General features: G+C 45.5%; 2 protein-coding genes across 2 annotated transcripts in view; both read right to left on the bottom strand.

Moving 5' to 3' along the window:
• LOC120992115 (zinc finger protein OZF-like) overlaps nucleotides 1-3083 on the bottom strand; it is a 28297-nt gene extending 25214 nt beyond the window's left edge. The window contains exon 1 of the mRNA XM_040420887.1: nucleotides 2981-3083. Coding sequence (XP_040276821.1) covers nucleotides 2981-3065 — 85 coding nt within the window. The 5' untranslated portion in view covers nucleotides 3066-3083. The remainder of the gene's footprint in view (nucleotides 1-2980) is intronic.
• The window catches only part of LOC120992104 (zinc finger protein 436-like), a 442874-nt gene that overhangs the window by 398990 nt on the left and 30774 nt on the right, over nucleotides 1-13110 (bottom strand). The window contains exons 3-5 of the mRNA XM_040420873.1: nucleotides 7480-7659; nucleotides 7273-7396; nucleotides 3493-3617 (exon numbers count right to left, since the gene is read on the bottom strand). Of these exons, the coding sequence (XP_040276807.1) occupies nucleotides 3493-3617; nucleotides 7273-7396; nucleotides 7480-7659 (429 nt within the window). The remainder of the gene's footprint in view (nucleotides 1-3492; nucleotides 3618-7272; nucleotides 7397-7479; nucleotides 7660-13110) is intronic.

The following is a 13110-nucleotide window of genomic DNA, read 5'->3' as shown; positions in this document are numbered from 1 at the left end:
TGCCAACCCCCCCTCCCCCCAGGTGCCAGTATCAGGTGCCAACCCCTCCCCCCCATGTGCCAGTATCAAGTGCCTCTCCCCCCCCCATGTGCCAGTATCAGGTGCCAACCCCCCCTCCCCCCCCAGGTGCCAGTATCAGGTGCCTCCCCCCATGTGCCAGTATCAGGTGCCTCTCCCCCCCCATGTGCCAGTATCAGGTGCCAACCCCCCCTCCCCCCTGGTGCTAGTATCAGATGCCAACCCCTCTCCCCCCCATGTGCCAATATCAGGTGCCTCTCCCCCCCCCCCAGGTGCCAGTATCAGGTGCCTCCCCCCATGTGCCAGTATCAGGTGCCTCTCCCCCCCCCCCCATGTGCCAGTATCAGGTGCCAACCCCCCCCAGGTGCCAGTATCAGGTGCCTCTCTCCCCCCCCCATGTGCCAGTATCAGGTGCCAACCCCCCCTCCCCCCCAGGTGCCAGTATCAGGTGCCTCCCCCCATGTGCCAGTATCAGGTGCCAACCCCCCCTCCCACCCAGGTGCCAGTATCAGGTGCCTCCCCCCATGTGCCAGTATCAGGTGCCAACCCCCCCTCCCCCCCAGGTGCCAGTATCAGGTGCCAACCCCTCTCCCCCCCATGTGCCAGTATCAGGTGCCTCCCCCCATGTGCCAGTATCAAGTGCCCCCCGCTCCCCCATGGCAGTAACAGTCGGGTATTAAAAAAAAAAAATAAACACTTCTACTTACCTCCATGTCAGCGATGCGATGCAGCCTCTTCCTGTGTCCCGGCCTGTATGTCCATATATGGAGTCAGTGCTTGTATTTCAGAAAAGGTTTCTGCTGGGATTCGAACCCACGACCTTCTGTATCAGAGGCAAAGCATCTAACCACAAGACCATAAGAGACGCCTTGCTGCTGACTGAAAAAATTTGAGACTTCTACTGTTATAGCTGGCTAAGTGTACATCTATACACATGACAGCTGCTCATATATAGAGATATAGCAGAGCTGAGTGTGCTGGGACAGCTGTCATATAGAGATATAGCAGTGCTGGGTGTGTTGGGGCAGCTGTCATGTGTATAGCTGTACACTTAGCCAGCTATAACAGTAGAAGTCTCATTTTTTTTTCAGTCAGTTGTAATGCAGCCTTTATAGTTGTGAGGGTAAATGCTTTGCCTCTGATACACTCAGACATTGGAGGTTGTGGGTTCGAATCCCAGACACATCAGAAGACTTTAGGAGACAGAAAGATTAGATCATATTAGAGAGGGGGCCTGGTCAGCTGCTGTGAAGGGGCCCTGAACAGTAAAACATCGATATTTAACGAACTTGAAAATAAACTGTCACACACGCTGCCGGGACGCCGGGCCCCCTTGGCAGCCCGGGCCCCGAAGCAGCTGCTTCCCCGGTAGTTACGCCACTGTCTAACAGTCTATTCAGTAGGACTATCAGCTGTGTATCCACCTGACTTCTCCTCAACGCAACTGATGGTCCCAACCCCATTTATAAGGCAAGAAATCCCACTTATTAATCCTGACAGGGCACACCTGTGAAGTGAAAACCATTTCAGGGGACTACCTCTTGAAGCTCATCAAGAGAATGCCAAGAGTGTGCAAAGCAGTAATCAAAGCAAAAGGTGGCTACTTTGAAGAACCTAGAATATTACATATTTTCAGTTGTTTCACACTTGTTTGTTATGTATATAATTCCACATGTGTTAATTCATAGTTTTGATGCCTTCAGTGTGAATCTACAATTTTCATAGTCATGAAAATAAAGAAAACTCTTTGAATGAGAAGGTGTGTCCAAACTTTTGGTCTGTATCTATAAAAGGAAATATGGACATATATAAGTTGAATGTTCTTGTACATATGTACCACTTCTCTCTCCGGAGAACAATTTATTTCTTCCACTGGTGCTTGGTGGGGGTGTGTTCATTTTATCTTATCAGGTTTCCTGTCCAGATGGGAGGTCCTGAGTCGCATAGGGCGCCGTCATGGGTATCGAGAAAAACGATTACCGGTAAGCAATGTTGTTATTTTTTTTTTCTCCTCCCCCTATTAGGGGGGGGGGGGGGGGAACAGGCAGCGGGGAAGAGGGGGTGGGCAATATGTAAAACTGTATATATGCTGTTTTATAATGTAAAACAAACTAAAGTTATTGTTTAAAGGGCTTCTGTCACCCCACTAAAGTCATTTTTTTTTTGGGCTAGTTAAATTCCTTATACTTGCGATATATGAAAATATAATGGTCTTACTTACTTTCCATCAGCAGTTTCTTATAAAAACAAACTTTTATAATATGTAAATTAGGTCTCTACCAGCAAGTAGGGCGTCTACTTGCTGGTAGCTGCCGCAAAAAACCGCCCCCTTGTTATGTTGATTGACAGGGCCAGCCGCGATCTCTTCCTCCGGCCGGCCCTGTCAGCATTTCAAAAATCGTGCGCCTGTGTTCATTCGGCGCAGGCGCTCTGAGATGAGGAGGCTCGCCTCCTCAGAACTTCCTCAGTGCGCCTACGCCGATGACATCACCGAAAGAGAAGACATCATCGGCACAGGCGCACTGAGGGAGAGCTGAGGTGGCGAGCCTCCTCATCTCAGAGCGCCTGCGCCAAATAAACACAGGCACGCGATTTTTGAAATGCTGACAGGGCCGGCCGGAGGAGGAGATCGCGGCTGGCCCTGTCAATCAACACGATGAGGGGGCGGTTTTTTGCGGCGGCTACCAGCAAGTAGACACCCTACTTGCTGGTAGAGACCTAATTTACTTATTATAAAAGTTAGTTTTTATAAGAAACTGCTGATGGAAAGTAAGTAAGACCATTATATTTTCATATATCGCAGTATAAGGAATTTAACTAGCCCAAAAAAAAAAAAATTACTTTAGTGGGGTGACAGAAGCCCTTTAAGATTGTATGAAATTTTGTAAAAACAATAAAGTCTTAATTAATAAAAAAAAAATATATATATATATATATATATGTATTTATTCGCGTCTATTACCTGGTGATGTGAGGGTCTTTTCATTATTGATTCTGACATCCTCGTACAGATCCTTGTGTCCTTCTATATACTCCCACTCCTCCATGGAGAAATAGACAGTGACATCCTGACACCTTATATGAACCTGACAACACAATGATACAGTCATCACCCAGACCCCTCCAGTGCTGTTACTGTATAATGTCCCAGCATTCCCAGCAGTGTCACCTCTCCAGTCAGCAGCTCAATCATCTTGTGGGTGAGTTCTAGGATCTTCTGTTTGATTTCCTCATGTATCAGGGGGTGAGGTGGAGGCCCCGTGATTGGGCTCAAGGTTCTTCCCCATCCTTCAGACACAGGGGCCTGACAGCGCTCACTAGAGGTCTTCTTCACTACTGTGTAATCCTGGATATGGGGAGACAGTAATAAATATCATTACTGACATTTCCAGAGTCCGTCACCTCTACAGCCATGTCCATCTGTTATTACCATAGATAAGAATGATGTAATGTGACATCATCAGAATCTCTCACCTCTCCAGTAAATTGGAAGAGTATCTCTAGGGTGAGATGTAATATTTTCTCTGCCATCTTGTCTCTGTCCCCATCCATTCTTGATGGGTCAGTAAGGTGAATAGATGATTTTATATTGCAGGAACCTGAATGAAAACAGGATGAAAAATGTTAAAACCACATAAGATACCATAAAAAAATATTTAAAGAGATAATGTGTCATCCCACTGGGAGATTTACACGATTATTCAGGTCGGTTACTCCGGTCCCAGCACACCGGCCGCCTTCTCTACTACTCCAGTCTTCAGCCTAACTCTCTTACATTGGAATGCAGTTCAACTCTGCCGCATCAGTTCTACATCTCTGCTACACCAAGTCGCCAGTTCTTTTATAATGGTTACCCAGCTCTACTTCTGTAGTACTCCAGCTCTGCTAAAGTAGCACCACCTATCCGTACTCCGTGGATAAGTAGTTTAGCGGATCCACCTCGTTAGAACATAACAGAATAATCAGGCCATGGATCCTAAAGAGGCAGCGGCATCCATAGCACTACCATTTGATCTCAACGACCAAGTGGAAAAGTAACTTGCTTCATTGCAACGATAGGTGTTCCAGACTGTACCTGACATCTCAGCACGGAAGGATGCTCAAATACCTACTTAAGCAGCATCATGGTCCACAGCCTGTCTACATGCCACTGCCTGCTCGGTTCAACAGGAACTACTGTAGAGATGAACAAATCTGGTGACATTTGTTTCGGGTCTGATTTGAACAAATCAGTGCCTAGATTCCCCTGAAAAGATGTGTATGAAAATTTTAGGGTTTCTTAGGACGTAGCCACAAGACAGCACAAGTAATATGAAAGAGACATAGAAAATATATATCAGTCTCTACCAGTTCTACCTCCACAAATACATGTGCCGGTGACAGTGTGCCCGAATTTTGGGAAAGTAATGAAAAAATGGCTTTTATTTTTACAAAGCTATGAAAAAAAAATCTCCTTTTTTTGGGAGCAGCAGCTGCGACGGCAGAATAGTGAGTGTGGAACTTGATGGATAACGTGTAGGGCTAGTAGTAGCGGCAGTAATAGCTGCAGCATCAGCGGTACAGCATGGAACCTGACAGACAAGGTCGGAGATGTGCAATTTCACAGGGTTAGCAGCAGACAGTAACAGTACAGTATGGAACCTGACAGATAACAAAGGAGATGTGTGACTGTGTAGGGGTAATAGTAGCGGCAACAGGGGCAGTTGTAGCTGCAGCATCAGCGGTACAGTATGGAATCTGACAGACAAGGCAGGAGATGTGCAATTGCATGGTTTTAGTAGCAGATAGTAGCAGTACAATATGTTACGTGATGAATAACAAAGGAGATGTGTGACTGTGTAGGGGTAATAGTGGTGGCAGCAGGGGTAGTAGTGGCTACAGCGTCAGCAGGGAGGGAAGGGTCCTCAGTGTCGCTGCCTTCTTTATTGCTCTATACACAGACTGCAAGCGTGATGTTGCCTCCTGTTCATTTGACCGCCGGGGTCGGGATACTGCAGGAGCTGCCAGGTCTGCAGTGAGGCTTTACAGCATATCATACCACTGTACAGCCTCTCTGGGGGTTGTATTCCCCCTGTAACTGGGGCTACTATGTCATACCCAGTTATAGGAGAAATCAATAGTGTAAAAAAAAAAAAAAAAGTGTTTTATAAAAATTAAACAATAAAAGTTTCACATGTAAAAAAAGAAGAGCCCCTTTTCCCCAATTAAGTCATTTAAAAATTGTTAAAAATAGATAAAAGGTATTTAGTATCACCGTGTCCATAATGATCGGCTCTAAAAAAATATAACATGATCCATCCCATCAGGTGAACGCTGTAAAAAAAAATACATAAATATATTATGGCAAAAAAGCTATTTTTCCATAGCATCATCACGACGGCATACAAGGAGATTGACCCCTGACCTCTGTAGGGGCAGGAACAGAGAAAGAATTAAATTCCCCCCTCCCACCACCACCAGTGTTTCCTGTCCCTACAGAGGACAGGGCAGAGAAAGGTTTCCCTGTATGCAGGGAGATGAAGCTTCTACCGTACGGTGTGGTTACCTTTCAGTGTACACCATCCTGGATCATGGTGCTTCCCTGCCCTCCCGCGGTCCTGGTACTAACGCTGGGCAGGGGAAGGATCGGGAGGACTCGCTCTGGTCCTATCTGGAGAATGCTCCCGGGGCGACGTCTCCCACCTTGCCTCTAGTAGGTCATGCTGGGTTTGCGCTCCCGGCGCTTCTTCATGACGTCGGACGGAAGTGACACTGGCAGGCATGCGGCGTACTGACCAGCTAAAAGCCGAACACAGGAGTTGTTCTGAGCCCTGCACCCAGCAGCAGCCGAACACCGGAGTTGTTAGCTGAGCCCGTGTACCCAGCAGCAGTGCTCGGCCTCATGATGTCTGGAACGGAGACGCGCTCACCCAAGGAGTCGGACCTGTTACTGCCACAATCCGCGAGTTCCCCTTGGGGGAAAAGTTCTTCTATTATGATGGTCAGGGAGTCTCTGTGATCCCCCTCTCCTCTTACTGGGGGATTATATGTGCAGTATATTTTAGCACTCATGATGGCCCCCCGCCCCACCCCCCTCATGATTTTGGAGGAGTGGCCGGACCTGAAAAACTTTTAGGGGTCTCCACTGCCTTCAAAAATTGATTGTTATTCGATCCTGAGGAGTCCAAAATTTTGGACAGGAAAGCCGATAGCCTCTTATGTAATTCATGGGAGGCCACAATGTTTAACATCAAGTCTAATATCGCGGCAACCTCCACGGCCAGATCCATTTTCCTCTGGCCTAATGAATTGGAGGACCATATTAAAAATAAAACCCCTAGGGAGGAGATCCTAAATTCCCTACCCCTCCTCAAATCAGCCACCGCTTTTCTGGCTGAAGCCTCGGCTGAGTCGGTCCGATTCTCAGCTAGGGATGGTGCCCTCGCCAACGCCGCCAGAAGGATGAAATGCTGGTCAGGTGATAAAACATCTAAGATAAAACTCTGCTCCATACCATTCTCGGGAGAGTATGTGTTCTGCCCCGTACTGGATAAGATCTTAGAAAAGGCCTCTGATAAAAAGAAGGGTTTTCCTGAAGACCGGCCCTATAAACGCTGTTATCCCTTTCATTCCTCCTCAAATCAAGACAGATTTTACAGGGGGAAAGGGAATACCGGGCGCTGGAGCTACCCCAAAGGGGGTAAAGGAAGAGGTTTCCCTACCTCCCACTCTAAACCAAACGATAAACAATGACGCAGCGGTGAGGGAAAGGCTCTCAAACTTCCTGACATCCTGGGAATTGATCTCCCAGAATGCTTGGACAAGAGAGATCATAGGCTCAGGATACAGGATCAAGCTGTCTTCAAAACCCCCAAACAGATTTTCAATAACGCGCTTCCAGATGAATCTATGGCAGGAAATTCAAGACCTTCTAAAAAAAAAAACGTGATTACTCAAGTTCCCCTCCTACATTAAGGAAAGAGATTCTACTCAAACCTTTTTCTGGTAAAGAAAAAGGAGGGTTCGTTCCGTATGATAATAAATTTGAAACCCTTAAACAAGTTTATCTTGTATCGGAAGTTCAGGATGTAGTCAAATTTACCATTAACATAATGTACAATGTGTCAAGAAAAAACAAACAAACAATCCCAGAACGGCTCGGATAAGTAACAGCATTCAAAAGTTATTACCACATAAAGTGACACGTCAGGTTTGCAAAATTAGCCTTGGCTAGGAAGGCAGCAAAAGAAGGATGTATACAGTCCTGTCTATTACCTGGTGACTTGAGGGGCTGGTGGTTCTTCATCGTGACGTCCTTGTACAGATCCTTGTGTCCTTCTACATACTCCCACTCCTCCATGGAGAAATATACAGCAACATCCTGACACCTTATAGGAACCTGACAACACAATGATACCGTCATCACCCAGACCCCTCCAGTGCGGTTACTGTATAATGTCCCAGCATTCCCAGCAGTGTCACCTCTCCAGTCAGCAGCTTAATCATCTTGTGGATGAGATCTAGGATCTTCTGTTCATTGAACCCCTCATGTATCAGGGAGTGAGGCGGAGGCCCCGTGATTGGGCTCAGGGTTCTTCCCCATCCTTTAGACACAGGGGCCTGACAGCGCTCACTAGAGGTCTTCTTCACCACTGTGTAATCCTGGATATGGAGAGACACAGTAATAAATATCACTACTGACATTTCTAGAGTCCATCACCTCTACAGCCATGTCCATCTGTTACACCAACATAAAGAAAAACTGAGACTAAACAGGTTATAAATCAAAATATATTTTTCTTAAATACACAATGTAACATAAGTAAAAAAAAAGAGACATGATACCTCAAATATAAAGTGCGGTCTACCCCTGAGGAGATGATGTCAAAATTCATATATAAAGGGAAAAAGACTGATTGATATAAATACACGTCGGAGTGTGCGGCTCTCCTGAGGTGGATCTCCCTACAATGGGTATGTAATACTTGGATGTTATGTCATATGAGGGAATAATTTAATTATATTTTGCACATGCACTTTAATAACATTATTATGCTAACCATTTTGTATTCAAGCTTTTTCATATATAAATTCATGTGATGTAGTCAGCTACTCCGCCAGCCATGATATATGCACTTGCACTTCAATACTCTCATCATGTTGGTGGACTTTACAATCATGTATTTACAGTACAGACCAAAAGTTTGGACACACCTTCTCATTCAAAGAGTTTTCTTTATTTTCATGACTATGAAGGCATCAAAACTATGAATTAACACATGTGGAATTATATACATAACAAACAAGTGTGAAACAACTGAAAATATGTCATATTCTAGGTTCTTCAAAGTAGCCACCTTTTGCTTGGATTACTGCTTTGCACACTCTTGGCATTCTCTTGATGAGCTTCAAGAGGTAGTCCCCTGAAATGGTCTTCCAACAGTCTTGAAGGAGTTCCCAGAGATGCTTAGCACTTGTTGGCCCTTTTGCCTTCACTCTGCGGTCCAGCTCACCACAAACCATCTCGATTGGGTTCAGGTTCGGTGACTGTGGAGGCCAGGTCATCTGGCACAGCACCCCATCACTCTCCTTCATGGTCAAATAGCCCTTACTTTCAAAGTTTTCCCAATTTTACGGCTGACTGACTGACCTTCATTTCTTAAAGTAATGATGGCCACTCGTTTTTCTTTACTTAGCTGCTTTTTTCTTGCCATAATACAAATTCTAACAGTCTATTCAGTAGGACTATCAGCTGTGTATCCACCTGACTTCTCCTCAACGCCACTGATGGTCCCAACCCCATTTATAAGGCAAGAAATCCCTCTAAACCTGACAGGGCACACCTGTGAAGTGAAAACCATTTCAGGGGACTACCTCTTGAAGCTCATCAAGAGAATGCCAAGAGTGTGCAAAGCAGTAATCAAAGCAAAAGGTGGCTACTTTGAAGAACCTAGAATATTACATATTTTCAGTTGTTTCACACTTGTTTGTTATGTATATAATTCCACATGTGTTAATTCATAGTTTTGATGCCTTTAGTGTGAATCTACAATTTTCATAGTCATGAAAATAAAGAAAACTCTTTGAATGAGAAGGTGTGTCCAAACTTTTGGTCTGTACTGTATATGAATCAGTCGTCTTGCCTGACATATGAATTTTGACATCATCTCCTCAGGGATAGACCACACTTTATATTTGATGTATCATGTCTCTTTTTACTTCTGTTACATTGTGTATTTAATAAAAAATATTTTTGATTTATAACCTGTTTAGTCTCAGTTTTTCTTTATGTTGGTGTATTCATTGTATACTGAGTGGGTTCTTGTGGAGGGTTTGTTACAATACCCAGTATTATATCTGGGTGATTTGACTTTTATGCTTTGCAACCTGTGTATGCTAAATGTCCATCTGTTATTACTACACACTGATAAGCAAAAGGGTAACAATGTTTTGAACTTTTGACTTTCAGGCTCCATGTCCCACCATCCACTACAGCTTCGGACGCGAGACTCCTATTATTTTATAGACAATCATCTTGGCTATCTTATACATAAAATTGACTTGCAACTATTTATCCTAGGATTAGTTCTGCAGATTCTTCTCATGTAACTGCATTGTTACTGTTTTTCTCCTGGTGGTGGAACAATCCTTTTCTCTTGTATACTACAAATTACAACCTGTCTTCACATTCCCTGATTGCTCAGTGTGTTATTAGGTTGATTCTCAAGTGAAAGGTCACTGGTCTAAATCCAGGACCAGCCAAAATATCGGAGTCAACAAGCCGGCTCATCACAAGGTCTATCAGTTCTAGTGCAACAAACACAGCAGTGAGATCACAGACGTCCATGCAAAGCACCATGCGACATGCATTACACAAGTCTGGAATGGTGGCCTGAAAAAAAGTGAAGAAGCCTCGACTTTAATATCATCCTAAGAAGCATCGGCTTTAGTTTGCAAAAAAAGTACAAACAGTGGACAGTAGAAGATTGGAAACGGGTGATTTGGAGTGATGATACGAAAGTCAATAGACTGGGCTCTGATGGATGCAAATGGGTCTGGAAGAAACAAGGGAAAAGTGGCAAACAGATCAAGAAATTGAAGGAAATGTCAAGTTCGGTGGAGGAAGCCTGATGATATGGGGAAGTTTCACAGCCAAAGGGGTTGGATACTTGACCAGGATGGATGGTGGTCTCAATGCTGAGCTATATTTGAGTATCCTACAAGATGAGTTACTTTGTACACTCGAGTACTATGGGTATGAAAAGGACGACATAGTGTTCCAGCAAGACATTGACCAGAAGCATACGTTGAGATTGGCGAAGAAATTGTTCAATGACAATGAAGTAGAGGTGCTGGATTGGCCCCCACAGTTCCCAGACCTCAACCCCATCGAACACTTGTGAGTAGAGTTGAAGAAAAAGCTATATTAATACCCAAGTATGCATGAACATTGGGAACGTGTAGAAGAGATCTGTGAACAGATTTCAGTTGAGACATGCTTGAATCTGATTGAGAGCATGGGCAGAAGGATTCATGTAGTGTGAAAGCCAAATTTGGATTTACAAAAAACTTAAAATTTCGAATTTTAGGAGCAACAGTAACAATGCAGTTACATGACAAGAATCTGCAGAACTAATCATATGCTAAATAGCTGCAAGTCCAATGTATGTATGAGATATCCAAGATGATTGTCTATAAAAACTAGATATTTGTACTTATCGTAAAATCCGTTTCTCTTCCGTTCACTGGGGGATACAGACTTGACCATGGGTATAGCTGTTTCCACTAGGAGGCGGACACTAAGCACAAAGGTGTGAGCTCTTCCCTTAAGCTATACCCTTCCTACAGGGACTAAGTTAAATCAGTTAGTGCAAAAGCAGTAGAAGCAAGACAAAAACAGGAAAACCAAACTACACTGAACAATAATATAAACACAACACTTTTGGTTTTGCTCCCATTTTGCATGAGCTGAACTCAAAGATCTGAAACATTTTCTACATACACAAAAGACCCATTACTCTCAAATATTGTTCACAAATCTGTCTAAATCCGTGTTAGTGAGCACTTCTTCTTTGCCGAGATAATCCATCCCACCTCACAGGTGTGGTATATCAAGGTGCCGATCCAGAGCATCCCAAACATGCTGAATGGGTGACATGTCCGGTGAGTATGCTGGCCATGCAAGAACTGGGATGTTTTCAGCTTCCAGGAATTGTGTACAGATTCTTACAATATGGGGCCGTGCATTATCATGCTGCAACATGAGGTGATGGATGAATGGCACAACAATGGGCCTCAGGATCTCGTCACGGTATCTCTGTGCAATCTAAATGCCATTAATAAAATGCACCTGTGTTCGTTGTCCATAACATACGCCTGCCAATACCATAACCCCACCGCCGCCATGGGCCACTCAATCCACAACATTAACGTCAGCAAACCGCTCACCCACACAACGCCACACACACTGTCTGCCATCTGCCTTGAACAGTGAAAAACGTGGGAAAACCAACCACCACCTGAGGGCTCGGCGGGTCGGGGCAGAGAGACGTATGGGCCGATCAAGGGAGGCTAGGGAACGGTCCCAATTGGTTAGAATGGCTCGCTGAGTCCTGGTATGGAATTGAGCATAAGGAATTGCTTCATAGGCAGAGACCATGTGACCCTGAGCCCGCATGCAGTGATGAATGGGAAGAGGACCGGGCAGCGAAAAGGGGAGAATCTGAAGACGGAGAGTGGATAGCTTCTCCGGGGGCAAGAGTACATTGGCCTGAAAGGTGTCGAGTAACATGCTGTCACGGGGTTCCGAAGGTGCACTCGGTCCCCCATTGCCCGCAGAACTGTTGCTTAGCTTTGGGAATGAGGATCTGTGTTTGACCTCATTCCCAGGGCGGCTTTACTAGCTGGGTGGCTCCCTGCTCCTAAGTCTGCCTTGAGCGCCGAGCTGATCACTCGGTGCTCGACTGGTTGGTCTGTCGGTCATGTGACGCTGGCCACGTCACATGATCCTCACTCCCCACTAAAAATACAGGCAGCCTGCTGGCCACAAGTTGCCTGTTAATTTTGGTTCCACCTGTGATTTGGTCTTTCCTGGCGTACTTACCTCCTGCTGAATTCCTGACGATCCTCTGCCTGCTCCTTGTGTACTTTGCTGCTCCCCTGGTATTTATGACCCCGGCTTCTCCTGACAATTCTCTGCTTGCTCCATTTGTACTTTGTAGCTTTCCTGGTATTGACTCGGTCCGTTCACGTCCTGTTGTTTGTCTGTCTGTCATCCCTGCACTTATTCCAAGTTAGGGATTGCCGTCCAGTTGTCCCCTGTCATTAGGACTCGCGAGGCAAGTAGGCAGGGCCAGGGGTAAGGGTGGAGCGCAGTGGTCAATTCCCTCCCCCCTGTGTGTGTGTGTACGCGACCGTTACAGATTAACAGGCCCAATAACCACTGTATAATGAATCCTCTGGTGACCCTGACTGACCATGTCTCTAATCTGACGCAGATGGTGCAGGAGTTAGGGGGAAAACTCAGTTCTTTTGAGTTAGGGCAAGGCTCTTCCACTCCTCAGGCCTCCAGTCTGCATTTTGAGCCCCAGATTAGGCTCCCAGAACCCTTTTCTGGAGACCGGAAGAAGTTTCTCTCTTTTAAGGAGAATTGCAAACTGTACTTCCGTTTGCGCCCCGTGTCCTCTGGCCCCGAGAGTCAATGCGTGGGCATTATCATTTCCCGATTACAGGGTGATCCCCAGGACTGGGCATTCTCTTTACCTGCTGACGCCAGTTGTTTATCTTCTGTGGAGGGGTTCTTTCAGGCCCTGGGTACCCTCTATGATGAACCAGACAGGGCTCTAGTAGCCGAGACAGCTCTAAAGGCACTGGTTCAGGGCAATCTACCAGCGGAGCATTATTGCACCCAATTCAGAAGGTGGTGTGTCCCCTCAGGATGGAACGAACCAGCCCTGAAGAGTCAGTTCAGGTCAGGTCTGTCTGATAAATTAAAGGATCTTCTGGTCAGTTATCAACTTCCAGAGACCTTAGAGGAGATGATGACCCTTGTTGTCCGACTTGACCGACAGGTTAGAGAGAGACGACAGGAACAACAGTTCTCTTCCCAGATGG

This window comes from Bufo bufo, chromosome 2 (genome assembly GCF_905171765.1).
Source record: "Bufo bufo chromosome 2, aBufBuf1.1, whole genome shotgun sequence".
NCBI classification, from domain to species: Eukaryota; Metazoa; Chordata; class Amphibia; order Anura; family Bufonidae; genus Bufo; species Bufo bufo.
This window is presented reverse-complemented; position numbering and strand designations above follow the sequence as displayed.